Genomic DNA, 24,477 nt, shown 5'->3' on the forward strand with positions numbered 1-24,477 from the left:
TCATATGCAAAATAAAATATCCTGTTGTCAACCGTCTTGAAATTTCCCGGTTTGTCTAAATTGTTGATTTGTAGAATTAGAATTATTCATTCCCACTAGAAACCACATTTTTTATTCCAATCTATTACTAAGGGTCAAAATGGGTGTGGTATGGTGACGCGAGAGCAGACCTGCCAGAGGCGCAAAAAGCGAAACGCACGTTTTTCTGGCGCGCACTAATGTTCTATATTATCATATCTATTTTGACCCTGAGGAATATGGATTGGAGCAGACGAAATTATAGTTTCAGTAGAATTTCAAAGAATTAATTACAAGCCCCAGTATAATTGGTCAAGTCGATCAAGGTTTGCTACAATTTAAAGAAAATCATAAATGATATGACCTGAAAACTAATAAATGAATTTACATTTTTTACGCAAGGTAAAGTGTTCGAAAGCCAACAAGTTCGGCGCACCGGAACACAAGGAGTTGGTGGTATCAGCTTTAAGAAGAAAAAATTTCAATCCTTCAATTCTTGTGGCAAGTGTATAGTGATAGTGATCAGTGATAAAATTTTAATTTGCGGCTCAGTACGGCGTGATATTACTTTGCAAAGGATCGTTTTAGCTTTATTTTGCTAGTACTGTTCGCCATTTCTTGCTTTTAAAATTTCCATTCAATGTGTATTTATTTTATTGACTATTGCAAGAATAATGCTGTTGAAACAAGAATACTAATTAATTTTTAAATCAAACCATTGTCTGGTTATCGAAGTTGTAGGTGATGATTTTTGAGACCAAATTTGGCGCTTTTTCCTGGCCACACTTGTAAGTTTCGTGGGCAATCACACACTCGTCGTCTGATTCTGTTTTAAAAATTAATTTCTGGCATTTAATTATTTGAAAATAGACATACTGATGCCGCTGCATTGATCGTAAGCCACAAATCCTGTTTCCAATTCCACGGGGTCCTCCTGGGACACGAGTTCTATTTGTCGCAGCGTTGCTAAGGCTTCCAATCCCCCAATGCCGAACTAAAGGATAATAATTATTACGAGCCTGTTATACAAATATGATTTAAAACTGTTATTTTCAGTAAAGCAAGAGCGTATTAAAAATACGAAAGATATATTTTAATACCATTCCAATTTCCACTCCGACGCATTTCAAGAAGCACTAAAAATGCATATTTTTATTAATGGATTGAAATGTTCACTAATTTCTGTCCAACCTTCAAATTTTGCGAAATAGTTGCCGCGAGAAAAGCGCTCACGTTCATAAGAAGATCGATTTGTTCTGCATGAAATTAACTTCCCGTTTAGCCATTCTAAACAAAATGATTTTCGGGCATTTACCAATTGTGATGTCCCAAGTTTCTGCACATTCGGTCTGCATGGCCCTTCCGAAGGTACCCTTCTTCCTCACTTCACAGAGAAAGCTCTTGTTTTGGGCGCAGTTATCGGTGGCCAGCAACGTGGATCCATTCCTCACTTCGAGATAAACGCAGTCCAGGCCGGGTTTCGGGTGTCCCTCCTTCCAATTGAGCTCAGGGTGGACGAAGTCCCGGCTCAGGGTGCACCAGCGGAAGTTTGAGTCACACCCCAGATCAGTGCCGGAGAGCCAGTAGTCTCCAAAGGTCGCCGGAGCGAATTCTTGAGTGGTTTTTATATTAAACCTTATTTCGTCACGCTTTTAGATTTCTTTCTTACTTGAGACTATTCTGGAAAAGCAACTCGACTTTCCCGCCGATTCCATTGAGGTCAGAGTAAGGCCAATTTCACAGCAACTGTTACGGGCGTTTGTCCAGTTTGACTGTTGTCATTTTTTTATAATTTTTCAACTATTAAAAATTATTTGATGTCTCACAAATTTAGAATTGTAAATCAGAAAGTTCCGACCACATCCATCGTACCAGAATCCATAAGAGAAATAGTCTTGATATCAATACAGAATTACAAGGTTTATTTTTAACAACAGGAAGTAAACTATATACCCTTTAAAATTGGCCGATTCGAAGAGTCCGGGCTAAATAGGACATCCTAGATTTTAATTTAATGCTAAGTTTATCCATTCATCTTTTAAAGATATAGTTTCTACATTTCTTTTGCACTTATCTGTTGGGCAGGAAGAAACGCAAGGTTTTGGGGTGGTTTTTAGAGCGCTCTGAAATTTTAAATCCTAATTTCTTGGGCCGAAATTAATTTCAAGTCTTTACCTTGCACGCGAAAATTAATTTATTGGAACAGCTGCGGTCTGTCATGAAGGCCCCTCTAGTAGGCAAGTTAAAGCGGAAATGCACGCAGCTCTCGTTGCCTCCTTTGTTGTCGGGCTGAGAGGGTTCCCAAACAAGACCCTTTGCGAAAACCTTTGGTCCATTGGGCTCGCACCACGACCACTGCTTAACAGGCGCCCCCTTCCACGTGCCACTGGTCCAGTAGTTGAAATTCGCAGTCCAGTTGTCTGAAATTCCAAAATATTTTCATGGACCATGTATTAAATTAAAGGTCTAACCTTTATTTGCCACGGTCATGGCAGTAAGGCCCAATTGCTCAGCTGCGTTGTCGATATTTAGCGTCTCCATTCCCAAAGCGCAACATTGGTGGTAACTGTTTAACCACGTCATCTGTCAAGCAAAAAAATCAGACTTTGGAGCAATGCGAGACTCGGATACAAACTGGTTTGTTCCCCAAGAGATAGGTGTAGTTGCCGATGTCAACCCAAATTCCGTAGGATTTTTTGTCTCCATATTTAATTAAATTATCTTTTGATCACTCTTAAAAATGCTTTTATACCTTTTAAATTTCCTGAGGAGTCAAATAAGGAGTTCTGAAATGGAACAGACTTAACTAAATGAATATGTGTTTATGTTTTGTAAACCGAACGTTTCGGTTGCAGATCTTTGGGCAGTCGACGGAATACTGGCAGATGAAGGGCAGGGCGTCGTCGCACTTTTTGTGCACCAGGCCCTGTTTCGAGGATTCTGAGGATAAAGAAACGGCCAGACATCGCTCCGTGGCAGAAGGGATCGTGTTTTTGGGCGGCAACCAAAGTTTTTCCGATTCGATTAGTTCTTTCGACATATCGAAGCCCGTCGAGCACCAAGCGTACTTTTTTTCCACATTGCAGTTTTCATCTTCGTTTGAGCCGCTCGTCCAGTACGTTTTGGCTTCATTGAGAGTATTAATAATGTTCACGTACCAAAGGCTATAGATTTAAAACCTTCAAAATTGTTCATGCATTCCAATCCCTCGAGAGATGTGACGGTCAAAAGAGTCATGCTTAGCGCCTTGCATCGCAATGCTGCTTCATTTCTCGTTGCCTGATTTTGTATTTAAAAATCATCGCGAATTAGAATAAAAAATCTTACTGTAGAGCTTGAAACAAAATACTCCAATTCACAATTTGATGTTTTCTTCGTGCCTTTTGCTGCGTTTATTTTAAGATTAGATGTGATTTGTTATTTTGTAAAAAAAAACTACTTTCCGGCTCTCCTGGGGTTGGATTATTCTAAATATAAGAAATGAATTAAGCTAGGATATTTGCTGCTGTATGGAGATTGAAATGTGGAATAGTAGCCGATTTCATACGGATGAAAATTTGGCCTACCGCGTGCCGTGGAAAACAGTTACTTTTTAATCTTCAAGCCAGAAATTGAATAAAATATCTTTTCTGTCTGATCCTTAGCCATCGAAATCTACTTTAAAATTTAAAAATTCAAAGCACCGATTTTGGCGGCGAGCAAAATCACTCTATGAAGGGACCGATAAATTGTTTCTGTGTAGGTTCGAAGAGTCCGAGACAGAATGGCAAAAATGGTCCATGAAGGAAACCATTCGCCCGCTCCTAATCCCAAGTCGCGGACTGACTTTATTCTCGTCAACTACGGTCGGAAAAAATGTCCAATCTGGTCCTCTGGTGTCTGGCAATTTTTGGACCGTTCGCGTTCGACTGCGGGAGCGTAATTAACACCGTTCATTATGTTGTTTTTACAGTGCCACATTTTCCAACCTTGTCTCTTATTAATTTTTCTATCTATCGCTGTGTCGCTCCCATCTCCTATCTCGATTTATATTATAGCACTCTTTGCTAAGGTTTATACCAAAAGGCACTATATTATATGCATGGTAACGGTTTTTACGTTTCGGCATGTTGAGTAAATCGGCCAACTAACCCTTTTCGTTCCTTCAGGATTTAATTGATGGCTCAAATCAAGAATAAAGAATATATAACATACCGCAAGAAAATTTTTGTACTCTGCACAAGATAAACTGCACGGAATTGGCTGGAATTTTCTTCTGTTAAATTTTCCTTTTGGTTTTAAGAAAGAGATTATAAACGGACTGTGGTTGTTGTTGTTGTTGTCCTTAGCGTAGTTGTCGTCGTAGGCGTAGTTGCTGCCATTCTGGGCACTGTTGTTGTTGTTGTTGTCCTCATAGTGGGCGTGGTTGTTGTCATCCTTTGGGATGATGTTGATGATAGTGAAATAATTCCATCTTTTGATGAAATCGCATCAATTGCAGTTGTCTTCTGGAAAACCTGCGTTGATGAAAAGTCCGCATCGATCAAAGGAGTCGTCGATTTGGTGCCATCTTGCGCCATTTCGGTCGCTTTCATCGTGACGTCAGTTTTAAGGTCGTTTGTGGCCTCAACCGGCCCGTCAGGTGCAACATCTGTCCCATCAAGGGGGCTAGGAGTGGAATCGTGACCTAAATTTTCGTCCGCTTGAGCATCGAATTTTATTCGCATTTTTATTTTACTCGCTGCCGTGATGGCATCCGTTTGTGCCGCTGACGATGGTTCACCGTCAGAGCTTCCTGTCATCATGGCTGCCATCGTTGCCGTTGGCAACGCGAACGTTGCTGTCAGAATGCTGTCGGTCTGCTTTAAAACACAATTTAACTTGATTTCAAATTTTCCTTTAATGCGTATACCGTGCTGGTTGGAGTGGTCTTTTTTACTGTAGCATTTGCGTTTCCATGACATTTTTTAAATCCGCAACACTTGATGATGTATTTTCTCCGAAATTTGTTTTGCAGAAGAGATTTTGGGATTTTAATAGGACCTGTTTGAAATTTAGGTTACTTAAATTCTTTTTCAACTTAAAACCTACCAGAATCTTGTTTGTTAAATGTGATTTTGATGGTTTTGATTTTGCTTCCCTATATATAACTCTCATTTTAGGCAAAAATCGATACCAAATATTAATTAAGGAGTGTACTTACTGGTTTTTTTGCATGCCCTGTTGTCTGAACAATTACAATCACTAGCAACGTCCAGAAGCCGAAATTCATTGCTTCTGCCGCATTGATCACTTTTTGCAAACTAAAATTTTCACTCTGCGTAGAGTATGGCTATACGATTTTCGAGTCTGTTTCATTGACGTCGCATCCTGTTTCCTATTTCAAAAAACGAATATCGTCAACTCTTGCTGTACATTTTTTAACTGTGGTGGACGATTTTAAAGATATTCAGCGCATCAATATCATCATTTTCTGCTCCAATTTTTGCACTGCCTTTAAATAATCCGTATTATTGCAGCTTGTACATCATTTCTTAGTCTTGTACTTTTTTTAAATTTAAATTAATGCATCTTTATAAGTTGTCAACATCATTTAAGAATTAATAAATTGTTATTTTTTACGACGCTTTTCTGTTCTCGTTTTCAGCGGCTTTGATTTTTCTGTCGCTGACATCCGTTGTCGAAGAACCATTTGCGTCAGCAGCAGCGCTGTATGCTTTCTAGGCCGCGTCGGTTTCACCGGAAAACAAAGGCCTGCTGACTGACGCATTCAATATTCTCGGAAATTTGTTTAGCTGCTGTTTGACGTCATCCGCTGTAGTTTTGCCTTTTTGCTCTAGTGGTTGCTAGGCACTAGTGCGTTCATCGGGCACAATTTTTGCTGCCCGAGTGGAACCCGATTTTTAAACTCATCTGATTGCTTGAGCGCGCCTGCTGGACCAGATATTCAAGGCCTTTTTTACATTTAATGCATTTTAATATCAGCGGTATTTTAATTTGCATTTTATTTCTTTTAAATTGTCAATTTTTTTTCAAATACATGCGTGGTTTTGTCATTTTTTTATTTTTCTCGTCAAAATTTGTAAATTACTCTGAATAAAACCTAAAAATTTGTAGTTTTCCTATCCTGACTGTGGGAAAAACCCCTAAGTTGGCTTACAGCTTGAACAATGTAACAGAGAGCAGTGGCAGAGGAAAGGCGCTCGTTTACTATCAAAATTGTAGCTATGGGGATGAAAGGGGATGAGGGTAAGCACCCCCTAAACACTTTGGCTGTTTAGCGGAGGTCGAGGCGAGTCTAACGATGGGTATTGTTTGCAATTCTGTTGGTTAGAACCTAAGATTTGGAGGTGCTAAAAACCAAAGAAGTCGAAAAATATCATTTTTTTTAAAGAAACAGTCGCATTTAATATGGTAAATTTTGTGGATTTTGCGGTTTTTGGACCAAAACCGCAACCGCACAATGCTCTGCTGGTCAATTTTCCGTCTCTAAACATGAATTAATAATTGAATAGAGGTCTAAAAAGCAGCGTGTAGGGCCACAGCTCACTGCCTGTCCGCGCCATACTATATTATTTATTCCTTTTAGCAAAAGGTATGCAACCTGCACGTCTCCTATGAACACGTGTTTGCATAAGTTTTTCATAATATTGTTAAAGACATTTTATTAAAAAATTATTGAATTATTTCTAAATGATCAAGTTTTATTTCTCGCACTGAAATTATGGGAATTTCTATTTTCTAATAATTTAATCGTGATTCATGCATGACTTTGCTCCGATCGCTGCCCTGACTAATTCGAAGTCCTTTTGTCCTTCTTCTTCTCAAAGGCGAGCACAATTCAACCTCAAACAACAATGTTAGTTTTTTAAATAAAATAAATTAGAAAATTCCTCCTAGAAAATAGTCACGTAATCAGTTCAGGTTAATTATCAGCGGTTTTATTTTATTTTCTCCTCTTGGCTGCGATACACAGAAGCTTGCAGACGAGCTTTAAAGCTCCAATTAAAAATAATTTGAATTTCAACAGCTTAAAATAGTAAAATTCAAGAAAATATTAATGGAACAGAATTTTTTAATTGAATAAATGATTAAATTAATACGTCACAGCACTGCACCTGCACCGCACAGAGATAAAAAACAAATATTGCTTTTCATTTCATGAAACATTTAATTTTTATCACTCTTCTGCTGACAGTCGTCACTGCCGAGCGTTCAAAAGAACGCAATTAAATATTTTTTAACCCTTTCTAGACCTGAACAAATTTTTCTGCAAGACGAATCCGTTTTCCCTGCTGTTTTGCGCGGTGCTAATGCTGCCATTTGCCATTTAGCTCGACTTCCGGTTTTTCCGCAATCGGGAAAGGGTGGTTTTCAAGCTGTCGCAGGGTGACAAAGCCTCCCCAAACTCACCCCTTGTGCCTACGAGCATCGCTGTGGACGGAAAAAGGGTGTTCTTGGGCCTCGTGAACGCCGGAAGTCTTTAGATATCTAAGTTTTAAGCCTCTTTCTACCCCCAAAATTAACTATTCTAAGATAAAAATATTACGTACTTCTTTTTATTAATTTATTTGTCCAAAAACAAGTTTCTGCAATGTTGATCTTTGATAGAAAAAATATGAAATTTTAAATAGAACTCTCTGCAATCACAATAAGAAAACTTTAAAGTGGTCACCCAAAAAGGAAACAACGAAAAAACAACGTGCTCTTCTTAATTATTTTTTTTTGATTCCATTTTTTTCTAAGGTTTCTCGCAGACATACGTCTGTACATCGGAAACCACTTTAGAAGGTTCAGGGTACACTTTTCCAGTGACTGCTGACTTACCAAAGGCGCTCTTGGTATCATTTATTTCCAGTGGGCAGCCATAAATTACACTATTTAACGTTTTGAGGTACGTCGGACCGCATTGGTATCTGGAACTCGCTTGATACAAGGCATCCGGCAAAAGGGTGCGGCTGCGACACCACACCTCGTGCGTCTGGTTGATGAATTCAGTGTCGCCCAACGTCATAATAGATTTGACACCTGCACAAAATATATACAATAATTTAATAATTCCTTGTCAGCATCGGGAGTGTTTTTTTTTGTTGGTCACACATAAAACTTCCTCGACAGTTGAGTATAAAATAATTTGATGAGGAACAAGGGCGCGGGCGCTGGAAGGAGAGGCTTGTCAGAGAGAGAGGAGCCGGGATTTTAGAAGGAGGCCTGCGAGAGCGTCGATACTGGGGGGCGAGGGTATAAGGGGGGGGGGGGGCTAACTAGGGGACCAACGGTTCAAATTAAATCACAACAATCGCTTCGCCCTACATTTTGTAGCGGCTTGGTTCCTTGATTAACTCCCTCCACGTCCACCACTACGAAGGTATGATAAAAGCCCTTTTTTCCCCGGTCAAGTAGATGTGTTTATTGACTGGGGAAAAAAGGGCTTTTATCATACCTTCGTAGTGGTGGACGTGGAGGGAGTTAAAATATGTGTACAAATCGGTATATTTAATTTAAATTTAAAGGAATTATTAATGAATATGGCAAACCAAATTTTGTGTGAAGTAATTGATAATCAGCAAGTGTCTGAGGTTCTACGAGACGCATTCCAAGTTCGCAGCAACGAGTGTAGGCTTGATACGGAGTCTAAATTTGCAAGAGAGTAAATTTCAATTGAAAAACAAAACGAAATTATTTACAACGATTGCGTTTTCAAATGCATAGTAAAATATCCTGTTGCCAACAGTCAGAAAATTTGTCTATATTGTTGATTTGTAGAAGTAGAATTAATCATAATTATGTACAAGATTAAATTCCGACTAAAACCAAATTTTTTTATAATTCCAATCCATTCCTTAAGGATCAAATTAGGTGGCAAGAATTTTTTGATCCGATCTATTCAAGAATGGATTGGAACTGACGAAATTATAGTTTCAGCGGATTTTTAAAGAATTAATTACAAGCCCCAGTATAGTTGTTAGTCAAGTCGATTACGGTTTGCTACAATTTACAGAAATTCCTTAACAATATGTCCTGCAAACCAACAATAATTTACGTTTTTAACGCAAGGCAAAGTGTTCGTTAGCCAACAAGTTCGGCGCACCGAAACACAAGGAGTTGGTGCGTACAGCTTTAAGAAGACAAAAAATTAAAATCTTAAATAAAAGAATTTTTAATCAAAAACCATTGTCTGGTTATCAAAGTCGTTAGTGATGATTTTTGAGACCAAATTAGGCGCTTTTTCCTGGCCGCACTTGTAAGTTTCGTATGCAATCACACACTCATCATCTGATTCTAATTTAAAATTGAATATCTGAAATGAAGTTAATATAAACACAAACTGATGCCGCTGCATTGATCGTAAGCGACAAATCCCGTCTCCAATTCCACGGGATCCTCCTGGGACACGAGTTCTATTTGTCGCAGCGTTGCTAAGGCGTCCAATCCCCCAATGCCAAACTATAGAACAATAATTATTATGTGTATAATTTAAAATTTAAATAAGGCAAGAGCATATTATTAAAAAAGCATTAAAGAGACTTGATAAATCTATTTTTTAAATTTATGTTCAAATACCATTCCAACTTCCACTCCGACGCATTTCAAGAAGCACTATAAATGCGTATTTTTATTTATGATTTATAATTATTATTAATTCCTGATCAACCTTCAAATTTAGCGAAATTGTTGCCGCGAGAAAAGCCGTGACGTTCATTAGAAGATCGATTTGTTCTGCATGAATTTAACTTTCCATTTAGCCCCTCTCAACAAAATAATTTACGGGTGCTTACCAACAGTGATGTCCCAAGTTTCTGCACATTCGGTCTGCATGGCCCTTCCGAAGGTAGCCTTCTTTCTCACTTCGCAGAGAAAACTCTTGTTATGGGCGCAGTCGTCGGTGGCCAGCAACACGGATTCATTCCTCACTTCGAGATAAACGCAGTCCAGGTCGGGTTTCGGGTGTCCCTCCTTCCAAGTGAGCTCAGGGTGGACGAAGTCCCGGCTCAGGGTGCACCAACGGAAGTTTGAGTCGCACCCAAGATCAGTGCCGGAGAGCCAAAAGTCTCCAAAGGTCTCCGGAGCATATTCTTGAATTGTTTTGTATATTTAACTATATTTCGTCGCTCTCAGATTTTATTAGTACTTGACACAATTTTGGAAAAGCAACTCGACTTTCCCGCTGATTCCATTGAGGCCAGAGTCAGGCCTATATAACAGCACTGGTCGCGGGCGTCTTTCCAATTTGACTATTGATCATTATGTGATAACTTTCGTAAAACTATAAATGATTGTTTGACGTCTCACCAATTTTGAGTTGTAAGTCAGAAAGTTCCGACCACATCCATCATACCAGTTTCCATAAGAGAAATAATCTGGTCATACCAATGCAAAAATACAAAATTATTTTTTAACTACATAGAAGGGAATTATACTCCGTAAAAAGTTCTGACTAGTCAAACTGTCGTAGCCAAATAGGGAAGGCTAGATTTTAAATTAATGCCACATTTATCCATTCATCTTTAATAGATAAATTTTTTACATTTCTTTTGCAGTCCTCTGTTGGGCAGGAAGCAACGCAAGGTTTTGGGGTAGTTTTTAGATCACTCTGAAATTTAAAATCATAACTTGGCCCAAAATAAGTTTTAACACTATACCTTGCACGCAAATATATATTTATTTGCGCAATTGCGGTCTGTCATGATGGTTCCCGTAGAATTCAAAATAAAGCGGAAATGCACGCAGCTCTCGTTGTCTCCTTTATTATCGGGTTGGAGTTTTTCCCAAACAAGACCCTTTGCGAAGACTGTCGGTCCATTGGGCTTGCACCACGACCACTGCTTCTCAGGTGCACCCTTACCCGTGCCACTCGTCCAGTAGTTGAAATTCGCGGTCCAGTTAGCTGAAATTTAAAAATGGAACTTAAGACTGTATTTCTTAATTCATGACCAAGCAACCTTTATTTGCCTTAGCCAGGGCAGTAAGGCCCAATTGCTCAGCAGCGTTGTCGATATTCAGCGTCTCCATTCCCAAAGCGCAACACTGACGGTAACTGTTTAACCACGTGATCTGTTAGGCCATACAAATAGACTTTGGACTCTCGCTAATCTCGGATACAAACCGGCTTGTTGCCCAAGAGATAGGTGTAAGAACCGACGTCAAACCATATTCCGTAAGATTTTTTATCTTGATATAAAATAAAATTTATCTTTTGAACGTTCAATAAAATTCCTATATACCTTTCAAATTTCCTGAGGAATCGAACAAAGAGTCCTGAAATTGAATTGACTTAATTTAATGAATATTGATGTATTGTAATTTGAACGTCTTTGATGCAGCTCTTTGGGCAGTCGACGGAATACTGGCAGATGAAGGGCAGGGCGTCGTCACACTTTCTGTGCACCAGGCCCTGCTTCGAGGAATCTTTGGAAATAGAAACGGCCAAACATCGCTCCGCGGTAGAAGGGATCGCGTTGTTGGGTGGCAACCAGAGTTTTTCCGTTTCGATCAAATTTTCGGACATGTTGATACCCGTCGAGCACCAAGCGTACTTTTTCTCCACATTGCAATTATTATCTTCGTTTGATCCACTTGTCCAGAAATTGTTGGCTTAATTTGGTGCATAAATATATGGATTATTATTTAGCATGTGTGAATTAAAACCTTCGAAATTGTTCATGCATTCAATTTCCTTGAGAGAGGTCACTGCCAAAAGGGTCATGTTTAATGCCTTGCATCGCAGTGCTGCTTCATTTCTCGTTGCCTGAGTTAATAATTAAAAATTCTTCCATGGCTAGAATTAAAAAATCTTACTGTAGAGCTTGAAACAAAATACTCCGTTTCACAGTTTGATGTTTTCTTCGTGCCTTTGGCTGATGAGTTGAATTTAAAATTATGTATCGTTAGTTAGTTCGTAAAAAACCTACTTTCCAGCTCTCCAGGGGTTGGATTGTTCTAAATTAAAGAAATAAATTAAGCTACGAATATATAAATATGCTCCAGAGGATGAAATTTGGCAAAGTAACCGATCAAGTCCGGGCGAAAAATTGACCTACCGCGTGCCGTGGAAAAAACAGTTGCTTTTTTATCTGAATTTATAGCTTATAACTATAACACCCGAGTTCCCGGTTTTTATGTATCGGCATATCGAGTAAATCGGAAACTGATCCTAATTTAGAAGAGTTGATTGTTGATGGCACAAACACGAACAAAAATTATAGATTACCGCAAGAAAATTGTTGTAAGCCGCACAAGATAAACTGCATGGAATTGGCTGTAATTTTCATCTGGATAAATTTCCAGTGGTTTTAAAAATAGTTATAAACGGACTGTGGTTGTTGTTGTCGTCGTCGTCGTCGATTGCGTAGTTGTTGAAGATATTGAAGAAGTTAATACAACTTTTGATGAAATAATGGTTGTCTTCTGGTACACCTGCGTGGATGGAAAGACCGCATCGGTTTCAGGAGTCGGTAATTTGGTGCCATCTTGCACCGTTTCTGTCGCTTTTGTTGTGACGTCATTTTTAAGGTCAGTTATGACCTCATTTGGAACGTCAGTTGCAACAGCTGTCACATCAAGGGGGCTAGGACCGGAATCGTGACCTGATTTTTCGACCGCTTGAGCATTGAGATTTTTAATCGCAATTTTATATTACTCCGGTAATGTGATGGCATCAATTGGTTCTGTGAATGATGATTCACCATCAGCACTTCCTGCTATGGCTGCCGATGCCAACGTTGACGTTGCTGTTAGTTGGCTATTGGTCTTCGTTATAAAACGCAATTTTATGATGATTCGAAATTTCTAATTTAAAGCATTACATACCTTGCTGGTTGGAGTGGTCTTTTTTACCGTTAAATTTGCAGTTGGCAGACATTTTTTAAATCCGCAGCACGTGATGATGTAATTTCTTCGGAATTTGTTTTGCAGAAGAGATTTTGGAATTTTAATGGGACCTGATTGAAATTAAAGTTACTTTTTTCTTTTTCAAACCAAAACCTATTATACCATAATTATATTTGTTAAATGTGATTTTGATGGTTTTAATTCTGTTTCCCTATAATTAATTTAAATCAAAACCTGATCCCGATAATTTATTAAGGAATGTACTTACTTGTTTTTTAGCATGCCCGATTGTTTGAAGAGCAAAAATCGCAAGCAACGTCCAGAAACCAAAATTCATTTCTATGCACAATGATTGCTTACTCCGAACTAAAATCCACATAATATTGTGGCTCGGCAGTGTGTGCGACCATACCTTTCGAAATCAGTTCGAGTGACGTCCTATCCTGCTTCCTCTTTCAAATTAATAATTTTATCAATTTCGCTCTCTCTAACTCTTCATATTGGAAAATGTCATGGTAGATTTTTCGATTTGCTGCGCACATTACCTATATTTTGCGCCTTTTATTCCATTATGCGCAGTTTCTATTAAATTTCTTGCTTTACTTCCTTTAATATTATTAAATGAATGCATTTTAATTAATAAATGTTATCGTCATTTAAATCTATTCAATCAATCAGCCGCATGTCTACTTAATTTTGACATGGCTTCAGTTCTCAATAGCTGCGATTTACAATATCAATTGGGCATGATTTTACAATTATACAGAAAGTTCTAGCTGTTTCTCTGCTGCTGACTTCCGTTGGTGAAGAACCGTCCCCGGTCTGCAATATGGTTACACCGGAAAATGAGGCCTCGCTGGCGTATGTTATTATTCTCGGAAAATTGCTTAATTTGCTGTTTTTGACGTCATCCTTGCAGCTTTCGCATTTTGGGCCAAAGAGGGCTCTTATAATTTGTTTCCAAAGGCATGCGTGGTCATTTCGTATTCTCTTTTATTTTGTTCATCAAAATTTGTAGAACGAGTGATTTTGAATTACTTTAAATGGAACCTAAATATTTGTTAATTGTTTTCTCATCGTCGTGACAGAGGCAATTTGGAGAGTAACCCCAGATTTGACTTGAAAAATTCAACAGAGATCGCGGTGCCAGTTAAGGCGCGGTTGCTTATAATCAAAATACTAGCTATGGGGATGAATGGGGGTGGGGATAAGCACCCCTAAATACTTTGGCTGATTAGTGGAGGTCAAGGCGAGTCTAAAGGTGGGTAGTTTTTGAAATTCTGATGGTTAGAACCTGAGATTTGGAGCTGCAAAAAACATATTTTTTTTAATTTTCTAGAAAATTGAAATTCCACCACAGTTTTCATCAGAAATTATTTAATGTCTGTTTCCGTCGTAAAAGTTGAAACGCAGTTCTGCCTCTTATTTTATGTTAAAATGCGAGGGTTGTTATCAATAAACAGATAGGAAAAAAGCAATTAAAAAGGCAACTGCTTGAGTGCCGAGGTATAAAACTGCGTTGTGGAAATTTCAGCGCGCGTGCGAGTGGCCATCGATAAAAAAGCGAGGCAACTATTTCCACTGTCCTCATTTTTCGTGCAGGAGGACGATAAAAACCTTTTTATCACTTCCACCAAGAAAGCAATTAAATGGAAATGTTCGAGGAGCAATGACCTGCTCGTGTCAGGTCAGATAGCAGCACACGTGCGGTTTCTACTTTTGAAGAGGCGGAAAGTCACAGTTTTTGTGCCACATGCATGAAAAAACAGATTTTGGGTTAAAGGGAAACGAATTTTTCTTATGGGCCCCGCGACTAAACCAATTTTGGCTGGAAACGCGGCCAATCGACGCCTCTCGGTTTGTCTTGAAACCTAAACCTCGATCCAGCCTATTGGTGAATTAAGAAAAAAAAATGGATTAAGAAAACTAGTCTTTTTGCGAGTGAGTGTGTGAGTTGAACAGCGACACACCAGGCCTTATCAAATTTACAGCGAGGCGCATCGCACGGACCCACTTTTCCCTGGCTTTCCCGGGAAAGAATTAATTTTACACTGCGCATCGCGGTGAGCACTAGAGCAACAGCCAGTTATTTATTTATAAAATCTTCCTAATTTAAGCAGACGGATTATTGTATTTTTTACAGCTTGCAGAATTAATAAAGAATTGATTAGACTTTTTTTCGACTATTTTATGTTTTTGACAGTCACAAAAACCAAAAATTGAGATTTATATTTTGGAGTTAGCGATCCCTAATCCAACGGTGCAAACAAAACTGTGCTTGATGAAGTGAATTTGACTGATTTTATATTATAGAGCGCATTTAGAACAAAAATTAATATGGTTTTGTTTCAGGGTGTAACACAACAAATAAACATCGGATTTAAAAAAGTTTAAACTTCGTTAATAATACATGAGGACATTATTTTATTTTTATCATTTTTACAGCTTAAATAGTACCTCAAAATTGTTAAATAGGATTTTTTTCGCTTCATGATCCGATTTAATTTGTAATTAAAAATTTCCGGTCAGATGGGCACATAAAAAATGCTTTTACAAAATTGTCAGCTGAGGTTGAGGAAAAATAAGACGCATGGCCGCCGCCGCCGCCGCACAAAAGCTGATAGCGTGTGTCACACACGCAAATTCGCTGCTTTTTGTCGCGTACACCGCACTGGCTTTTTGATAGCAGAAAAAAATAGATTTTCGCGGTCTTGGGATTTTTTGTTAGCGAGCTCTCGTCAAATTCACGCATCTACAGCGTGATCCTCCGCTTCAAACTCCTCAATTTCCCTATTTTATTATATTTAACAATATTTTTAATTTTAAATAAAACCAATTGGTAGAATAAAATGGTTTCTTACACACGGAACCGGCGATTGTGGTCAGCAACAAAAATGTTCTGCGTTCAATGGACGCTCCAAAATCTGCGGGAAAATCGGTTCTCGCCTTTAAAACCGCAAATTTGCTTAAATATTATTTAAAATAAAGCGTAAAATGTGTCTGGCAGGGTCAAGCGACGCCTTTTATCGCACCAAAAGCAGTAGCTCGCTGGCGCGGTCGCTGCGGCGGCAACGAAAAAATATAAAGTGAGCATTCAAGCGCTGAGAGCAGGCCGTCCATACCTGATTTTTTTCATTTAAGAATTAACCCTTTTCCTCTGCAACGTATATTTCTCGTGTTCTAGCAAGTTTAAAACATTCTCAACATTTTTGCATAATTTTTGTTCTTTTAAAGTCACGCACGCGGACGCCGCGCAGCCTGAAAGCGAGACAAAAAGATAGAATTGCCATACACGCACGCACATATTCCGTGCATACTCATAATATTATTTTAGAACAAGGTAAATCTATTAATTAACTTCTTTTTTCCATTTTTTGCTTGTTAAAAATATTCTCAAGATTTTTTAATAACCTTTATTTGTGAATCTGTTGATAAACGAGCGCTGTGCCATCATAAAAAACCAATTAAAGATCAACAGAGAGCATTTAATTTTTGTAATGCAACGCAAATGAGCAGAAGAAGGAACCGACCGACACACCGACCGACCGACCGACACTCACTTGATGTGCTTTTTTGTAACGCTGCACCCTGCAAATAATGACTACGAGGAAGGTGGCTCTGTGACCATAAAAAAAATTGGAAAAAATTAATTTGCGATAGGAGAAAAAAAGCCGATGAAGCGCCGCACCGCATCCGTGCGCTCGTTGCAGCTCTCCGCGGTGGCAAAATATAGTCAAAAAAAGAGAATTGCAAACCGACAGCGCTGCTGGCGAAACCGCAAAAAGCAGTTTTAATTTTTCTATGGATCGATTTGAAACCTTTTCCCCAGACAATTCTAAAAGCAAAGAAAATTGTAAGGGCGCCGCGGAACACCCCCGTGTGCTTGTAGAACACGGATAATTTCGCTTGTCCAAAGAGCAAAAACGTCGACGCCGGAGCTCGGCTGCATCGATGCGATGCGGCACGGAAGAAATCGCGAAAATGAGAAAAAGTTGCCGCGAATGCCAAATCCGCCGGCAAAAAAGGGTGAAAAACTGTCGCTGGTATTGTCAAAAAAGCTCGAAACCGCCGAAAAAAAATAAAAATAAAATTCGGACTGGGAAAGGATCTCAGGGCGGGGTACCCTGAAAAAGGTTGTAAGGTAAAAGTCGATAAAAAGACCTATCCAACGAGGGGTCGTGGTCGACGATCGGATGAGCGGCTGAATTTTGACAAAAATAAAACCATTTTTGCAACACCGCGCGTGCAAATATGGAAAAAAACGGAAAAAACTCTTAAAATAAATTTTTTGCACAGTCGCAATGATTAAACTCGAGATCTGAGTCTGTTTCAACGCCCCCGGTGTGAATCAATCGCCGAAATGGGAAGAAATGGCCCAGGGGGTCGGCCACGCCCATGCATTGCCGCCGTTTGCGCCGGCCGTCACCGCAAAAGCAAAAGCCGACTTTTTAAAAATCCGCCGTAATTCGCCTATGGACTGTAAAAACCTCAAACTCGGTATCCTGTCATTTTTCGTCAATTGCAAGCGGATAGTTTAGTAATCGTGGCCGAAATAAATTATTAACTAATTAAATCCCAAAATTACCAGTACGAGATAACGAAAAAATCATGTTTTTCCAGGTTCGAAATTTATTTCCACCTGATTTTTTACCTATCGCCTTGAATTTGGTCTTAAAATGTTGCCAGATAAATTGCGCATCGATGAACTTGGTCCTTATTTTTAATATTTGCCCAGGGACGACGCCATCCTCGAAGAAAGGTTCTAAGGGCGGAGTATGGGCAAACTTCCCAATTAATACATCCGGCCCTATGGGCTCAAATTTAAATTTCCACACACCGTTGGCTTCATCTCGACAATCACTAACCGAATCTCGAGTTTCAAGGCCCCAGAAGCCGTGAGTACCGAAAATGGGCAAACCTGAACTGAAAAAAATCGCCCGAAATTCACGTTTTGGCGAAATTTTTACACTGGAAGATAGGAAAGCGTTTAATTTCGGGATCCCTTTGAAAACCCCTGGGAAGTAGACTTACTTTTGGGGAAGGAAGGGATGGTTCGCCAAAGTGTGAACCTTATTAAATATTGTTGGAGCAATGACGGCGGAATAAAGAGCGAGAGGAAGCAATGAGCCGCTCGTTCACTCTGATTCTAACCTTGAGACTATGCAACCGGTTCGACTTCTTTGCAACGCAGGTTGCGTAAATTTTCTTTTTCCCGCCGCATTATAGAGGCTTTCCATTTATACGCAGGGCAAAGGTGCTGGTGTTCGACCTGAGGAACGACCACTACTTGTTCACCTACGAGTTCCCCGACTCGGTCTGGAAGGGTGGCTTCAGCTTCCTGGCGGACATGGTGCTCGACAGGACGTCCGACGACCTGCTCGTGTACGTGGCCGACGCGTCCGGCGCCCTCATCGTCTTGAGTGCGATCAAAAACAGGGCGTGGCGCGTCCAGCACCAGGCCATGAGCGCCTCCAACATGTTCTCGGCAGATGGCGTCACTACGCTCGCCCTCTCGCCGCGTCGCAACAGGAATTCGCTCTGTTTCAGTAGGAGAGAAGCTCCAAAGTAAGTGTTTTGCGGTCGTTAAATTTAAAAATTTCCCGCCAAAACTTAATAATACCCGAAAATTAACAATCTGTTCGAAAAAGACAGTCTTTGACGAAGTTTCTGAGCTCACCAATCGATTCTTGAGGGTCGAATTAGTTAAATTGGATATTTTTTCCGACCAAAAAGTCCAGCGCAACGTGCGAACTTTTTTCCCGCCAAAACAATATGAATGCGAGAAGTGCGTATGCGTCTCAGAGCTTGCTGGATGTTGACAAAGAAGTCATCCGTACAGCTGCGGTCTCTCTGAAAGTGCTCAAACCAGCTCTCACGCATGCGCACTTCTCACATTCTCATATTTTGTTTTGGCGGGAAAAAGTTCGCATGTTGCCCTGCACTTTTTGGTCGGTTAAAACATCCACTTTGCCTAATTCGACCCTCGAGAATCGATTGGTGAGCTTAGAAACTTCGTCAAAGATGGACTTGATCACAAAAATAAATATTTTTAGGATTTCTGGCAGTGCCTGTGTTCAAGCTGCGCTCAAAAAGCGAAAATTTGACATCATCCTATTAGTTTTTATCATTTTATTTGGTCACAAATGAAGTTTCTACATAGTCAAAAACTCTTTAACAGGACAAAATATAGAGTTGCATACCAATCTAGTTGAATTCACAAAAAGAAAACACTAAAAATTGAAAACATTTCAAGAAAAAAACACGTGCTCATCTAGATTGATTTTAAATTCCATTTTTGCTAATGTTACTCGCAGATAAACCGCGCTACGCTCGTAACATCTTCTGAAAAATCAGGGTACCCTTCTCCAGCTGCGACTTTTCTCCTGACGTTGGTCTTGGCATCAATTATATAAAAATCATAGGCCAAAATAAAATTATGTGACCTTAAATACGTCGGAGTGCATTTGTGTTTTTCATCGGCAGAATTATACATATCATTTGTCAAAACGGTACGGCTGCGACACCAAACCTCGTGCGTTTGGTTGATGAATTCTGTTTCGCCCACGAACATACTAGGGGTGCCACCTGCGAAAATTCATGCATTTAGTTTTTTTCTTTGTCAAATCAAAGATGGTTCAACTATTTAACGCGAAGCAAAAATTTAAAATCAGTAGAAACACTAATAATGGTGCCTCTTTATTCTTTTATTTAAATTTTAAAGAAATATATAACAATTGAAAACGTGTACCATAGTAATTGGTAAGAAGTCGGAGATCAGCACTTGTCTGAGGTTCTACGAGATGCATTCCACGTTCGCAGCAACCAGTGTAGGCTTGAGACGCAGTCTAATATTGCAACAGAATTAAATTCATCTGCCGAATATGCTGAATATATGTATATACTGGATTTGAGGCTATATGGGATCCAAAAAATTTCCTCTTTCCAACAGTCGCAAAGCTCCCAACTGAGTCTATATTTGTGATAAGTAAAAAATTATTTTTCCCCATTAAAACCCCATTTATTTATATAACTGAGAACCGAAATAAGTTAGTAATTTTTCCAATCAAAAATGTTTTGTGAAGTGCGAGCAGACTGAGCAGAGCGAGGCGCAAAGGCACGCACGATGAAATAAAAGGGTTGACGCTTGCGCAGCAGCAACCAAAATTTTATGCTTTGCTTTGCCTTTCTGCTGGCATACGTCGCTAAACATTTTTCGATGGGAAAACCTCAGGAATCAATTGGAATACACGAAATTGTAGTGTCAGTTGATCTTTAAAGATAAATTACCTGTCCCATTTATATTCAATAGGTCGATTAGAGTTTGCTAAAATTTACAGAAAATCATAATTACGCATGCACTGACGAAACCAACAGATAAATTTACGTTTTTAACGCACGGAAGAGAGTTCGAAAGCCAACAGGTTCGGCGGAAATAAACACAAGGAGTCGGTGGGTACAGCTTTTAGGAGAAAGAATTAAAATCCTTCAATTACGATTTTTAAATCAAACCATTGTAGAGTTATCGTAGTTATTTTTTATGATTTTTGAGACCAAATCAGGTGCTTTTTCCTGGCCACACTTGTAAGTTTCGTGAGCAATCACACACTCGTCGTCAGATTCTATTTTAAAAATGAATTTCTGGCAAGTAATTGAAAAAAAACATACCTATTCCACTGCATTGATCATAGGCCGCAAATCCCGTCTCCAATTTCGTGGGTTCCTCCTGGGACACGAGTTCTATTTGTCGAAGCGTTGCTATGGCGTCCAATCCTCCAATGCCAAACTTACAAGAACAATAATGATTTTGAGTCTGTTTTTTTTTTTATTAAAATTTAAATGTTGATTTTAATTAAAAAAGGGAAGAAATTTGTGTAAACTTTTTTCTTTAAATTATTATGACTTATAATACCATTCCTATTTCCACTCCAACACATTTCAAGAAGCACTAAAATGCATATTTTACATATCATGAAATGTAAGAAATATATGAATTTCCAACCAACCTTCAAATTTTGCGATATAGTTGCCTTAAGGAAAGAGCTCACGTTCATTAGAAGATCGATTTGTTCTGAACGAAATTTTATTTCCGTTTAGTCATTCTCAGCATCATGTTTTTTAGGGAGTTTACCAATTGTGATATCCCAGATTTCTGCACATTCGGTCTGCATGGCCCTTCGGAAGGTAGCCTTCTTCCTCACTTCGCAGAGGAAACTCTTCTTTTGGGCACAGTCATCGGTGGCCAGCAACACGGATCCATTCCTCACTTCGAGATAAACGCAGTCCAGACCGGGTTTCGGGTGTCCCTCCTTCCACTTGACCTCAGGGTGGACGAAGTCCAGGCTCAGGGTGCACCAGCGGAAGTTTGAATCGCACCCCAGATCGGTGCCGGAGAGCCAGTAGTCTCCAAAGGTCTCCGGAGCATACACTTGAGTTGATATTTAATTAAACTTTATTTCGTCACTCTCGTCATGTCTAAATCGTACTTGAGACAATTTTGGAAAAGCAACTCGTCTTCCCAACCGATTCCATTGAGGCCAGAGTCAGACCAATATCGCAGCAACTGTCACGGGCGACTGTCCAGTTTGACTTTTTATCATTTTTATTAAAAATCGATGAAAAGTTTGTTCGACATCTTACCAATTTTAATGTGTACGTCAGAAAGTTGCGTCCACATCCATCGTACCAATTTCCATATGAGAAAAAGTCTGGAAAATAATTTTTTTTGTTTTTTTGTTTTGCCTGAAAAGCGAATTATATACTCCGTAACATAGAGTCGGTATCAAAGAGGTAGTCCTAGGTTTTAAATAACATGTCACATAATTATGTCGATTATTCATCTCTAAATTAGAATTTACTTTTCTTTTGCAGATCTCCATGGGGCAGGAAGCAACGCAAGGCTTCGCGGTGGTTTTCAATGCACTCTAAAATTCCAAATCATATGGTTGTGATCTTTTAAAATTAAAGCTGTACCTTGCACGCGAATATATATTTATTTGCGCAATTGCGGTCGGTTAAGATGGTGCCCGTTCTATTCAAAGTAAAGCGGAAATGCACGCAGTTCTCATTCCCTCCATTGTTGTCCGGCTGGCGGTTTTCCCAAACAAACCCTTTGCGAAAACTGTTGGTCCATTTGGCTCGCACCACGACCACTGGTTCTCAGGCGCACCCTTCCACGTGCCACTGGTCCAGTAGTTGAAATTCGCAGTCCAGTTAGCTGAAATTTAATGTTCCATATAGTTCATTTTTTAATTAAAAGTGACCAACAACCTTTATTTGTGCTGGCCAAGGCAGTAAGGCCCAATTGCTCGGCTGCGTTGTCGATATTCAGCGCCTCCATTCCCAAAGAGCAACACTGCCGGTAAGTGTCCATCCACGCCATCTGGGTAGCAAAAGAATTATGCTCTGGTATGTTGCGAGTTTCGGATACAAACTGTGGCTTGTTCCCCAAGAGATACGTGTAGTTGCCGATGTCAACCCAAAATCCATACGATTTTTTATCTAAATAATTAAATTTTCGCATTTTATCATCCTTCTAATTAAATAGATACCTTTCAATTTTCCTGAGGAATCGAACAAGGTTTCCTGAATTGGTTTGGTCTTAATTTAGTGAACATAGATTTATAATTATTCGAACGTCTCGGATGCAGAGCTTTGAACAGTCGACGGAATACTGGCAGATGAACGGCAGGGCGTCATCGCACTTTCTGTGCACCAGGCCCTGTTTCGAGGAATTTGTGGATATAGAAACGGCCAAACATCGTTCCGTGGCAGAAGGGATCGCGTTTTTAGGCGGCAACCACATTTTTTCCGATTCTATCAGTTTTTCCGACATATTGAAACCCGTGGAGCACCAAGCGTACTTTTTCTCCACATTGCAATTTTCATCTTCGTTTGAGCCGCTCGTCCAGTACGTTTTGGCTTGATTAAGAGTATTAATATTGTTTAAGTACACAACAAAAGTTTGAGTTAAAACCTTCAAAATTATTCATGCATTCCAATCCCTCGGTAGAGGTCACTGTCAGAAGAATCATATTTAGCGCCTTGCATCGCAATGCTGCTTCGTTTCTCGTAGCCTATTTAATATTTCAATATTTTCCAGATTTTTAACTACAAAATCTTACTGTAGAGTAAGAAACAAAATAGTCCAAGCCACAATTTGACTTTTTCTTCGTTCCATTGGCTAAATTTTATTAATAATTATACTTCGTTTGTAATTTGCTAAAAATTCTTACTTTGCGTTGTTCCTGGGGTTGGATTATTCTAAATTAAAGAAATAAATTAAAGTTAACATTTTTCATGGTGGTGAGGTTCAAATTTGGTAAGGAAGTCAATTCAATCGGGACGAAATTTCATCTTAACTTTCCAAAAATACGCGAGAGTATTAATTACAGTTACTTTTTTATCTTTATAACTAGCGTAATTAACACCACTCACGCAATCTTGTGCTTTGATTGGAAATGGCAGCAACACACTAAAAATACACTTAAAAATGTATCTATCTATATCTATCGCTGTGTCGCTGCCATCTCGACTTAGTAGCATAATAGCTGCGTTGAGACCAAAAATCTCCGTGCAGTAATGAATTTTATGATTCGTCATGTCGAGTAAATCAGCCACTTAACCTAATCGATCCTCAGGAGTGGATTTTTGACGGCACAAAACACGAATAAAGAATATAACATGCCGCGAGAAAACTGTTGTATGCTTCACAAGATAAACGGCATGGAATTGGCTGTAATATTCAAGTTAAATAAATTTCCGTTAATGGTTTTATAGGAAGCAATTACGATGCGCAGTATTTTCCTATATTAAGAATTTTATTAAAGCTGTAGTTGTGGGCTGCGTGTGTGGACTGCGACTTGTGGTAGATGGGACGACATCGGAAATGTGTAGACTGGGCTGCGTGGCTGAATGTGTAGTGGTAATGAGGCTCGGAGAGTGGGACGGATTAAAGACTCGGGACGCGTCCGAGTGGGTTCGTCAGGGACTTCGGTGAAGCGTGGCGCAGCATCCGAAGTGTGGTACCGCTTAAGCCCAGGCGTGCGATCAACAACATCGGGGACGGAAGCTACATCGTCCTGCTGCGATGGCGATCTTTACGTCTTACAGGGTCCTCGTCCAGTTTGTCCTCAGGGTTGGTCCGGTCGTCTAGGCTGCTGCAGGAATTCTCTCTCTTTTGAATTGAGTCGCGTCGGTTTATATATGCTCGTCAAACAATGTGATTTGTCTGTTGTGTGAATTTGTGTGTTGCAGAATGGTCATTGTTTGACGGAATGTAGGTACCCTACAGTTTGAATAAATTTGAAAACGGACTGTGGTTGTTGTTTTTTCTGTTGTCGTCGTCGTGGGTGTAGTTTTCGTCGTCACCGTGGGTGTAGTTGTTGTCATCGTTTGCGAAATTGTCGATGATATTAAAGTTACAACTTTTGATGAAATTGCATCGATTGCAGTCGTCTTCTGGGAGACCTGCGAAGAGGGAAAGGCCGCATCGGTCGTAGGATTCGGTAATTTGGGGCCATCTTGCACAACCGGCATTTCGGTCGCTTTGGTCGTGACGTCAGTTTTAAGGTCAGTTGTGGCCTCATTTGGAACGTCAGGTGGAACATTTATCACATCAAGGGAGCTAGGACTGGAATCGTGACCTGATTT

At 39.6% G+C, this 24,477-nt stretch overlaps 1 protein-coding gene and 1 long non-coding RNA gene across 2 annotated transcripts; both read right to left on the reverse strand.

Moving 5' to 3' along the window:
• Positions 1–1,218: 1,218 nt before the first annotated feature.
• LOC135941945 (uncharacterized) lies at positions 1,219–1,790 on the reverse strand. The gene is made up of 3 exons (XR_010575033.1): positions 1,688–1,790; positions 1,334–1,630; positions 1,219–1,274 (listed from the first exon to the last, which is right to left on the reverse strand). It is a non-coding gene; the product is annotated as an uncharacterized LOC135941945 (long non-coding RNA).
• Positions 1,791–7,738: 5,948 nt separating this feature from the next.
• Positions 7,739–11,704, reverse strand: LOC135943866 (uncharacterized). The gene is made up of 8 exons (XM_065490531.1): positions 11,647–11,704; positions 11,309–11,592; positions 10,941–11,052; positions 10,641–10,885; positions 10,526–10,591; positions 10,419–10,467; positions 9,777–10,073; positions 7,739–8,025 (listed from the first exon to the last, which is right to left on the reverse strand). The coding sequence occupies exons 1-8, from the start codon at positions 11,702–11,704 to the stop codon at positions 7,739–7,741; spliced, it is 1,398 nt and encodes a 465-aa protein (XP_065346603.1).
• Positions 11,705–24,477: the final 12,773 nt, after the last annotated feature.

Source organism: Cloeon dipterum, chromosome 4 (assembly GCF_949628265.1).
Source record: "Cloeon dipterum chromosome 4, ieCloDipt1.1, whole genome shotgun sequence".
Classification (NCBI taxonomy): Eukaryota; Metazoa; Arthropoda; class Insecta; order Ephemeroptera; family Baetidae; genus Cloeon; species Cloeon dipterum.

Bases quoted from the DNA above. Each gene is read 5' to 3' on its own strand.
- LOC135943866 (XM_065490531.1), bottom strand. From the start codon at position 11,704: ATGACCCTTTTGGCAGTGACCTCTCTCAAGGAAATTGAATGCATGAAC. The intron at 10,886-10,940 runs GTTGCTTGGTCA...TTTAAATTTCAG, and splicing joins CCTGGCTAAGGCAAATAAAG to CTAACTGGACCGCGAATTTC. The intron at 8,026-9,776 runs GTAAGCACCCGT...TATTTTGTGCAG, and splicing joins AACTTGGGACATCACTGTTG to GTGTCAAATCTATTATGACG.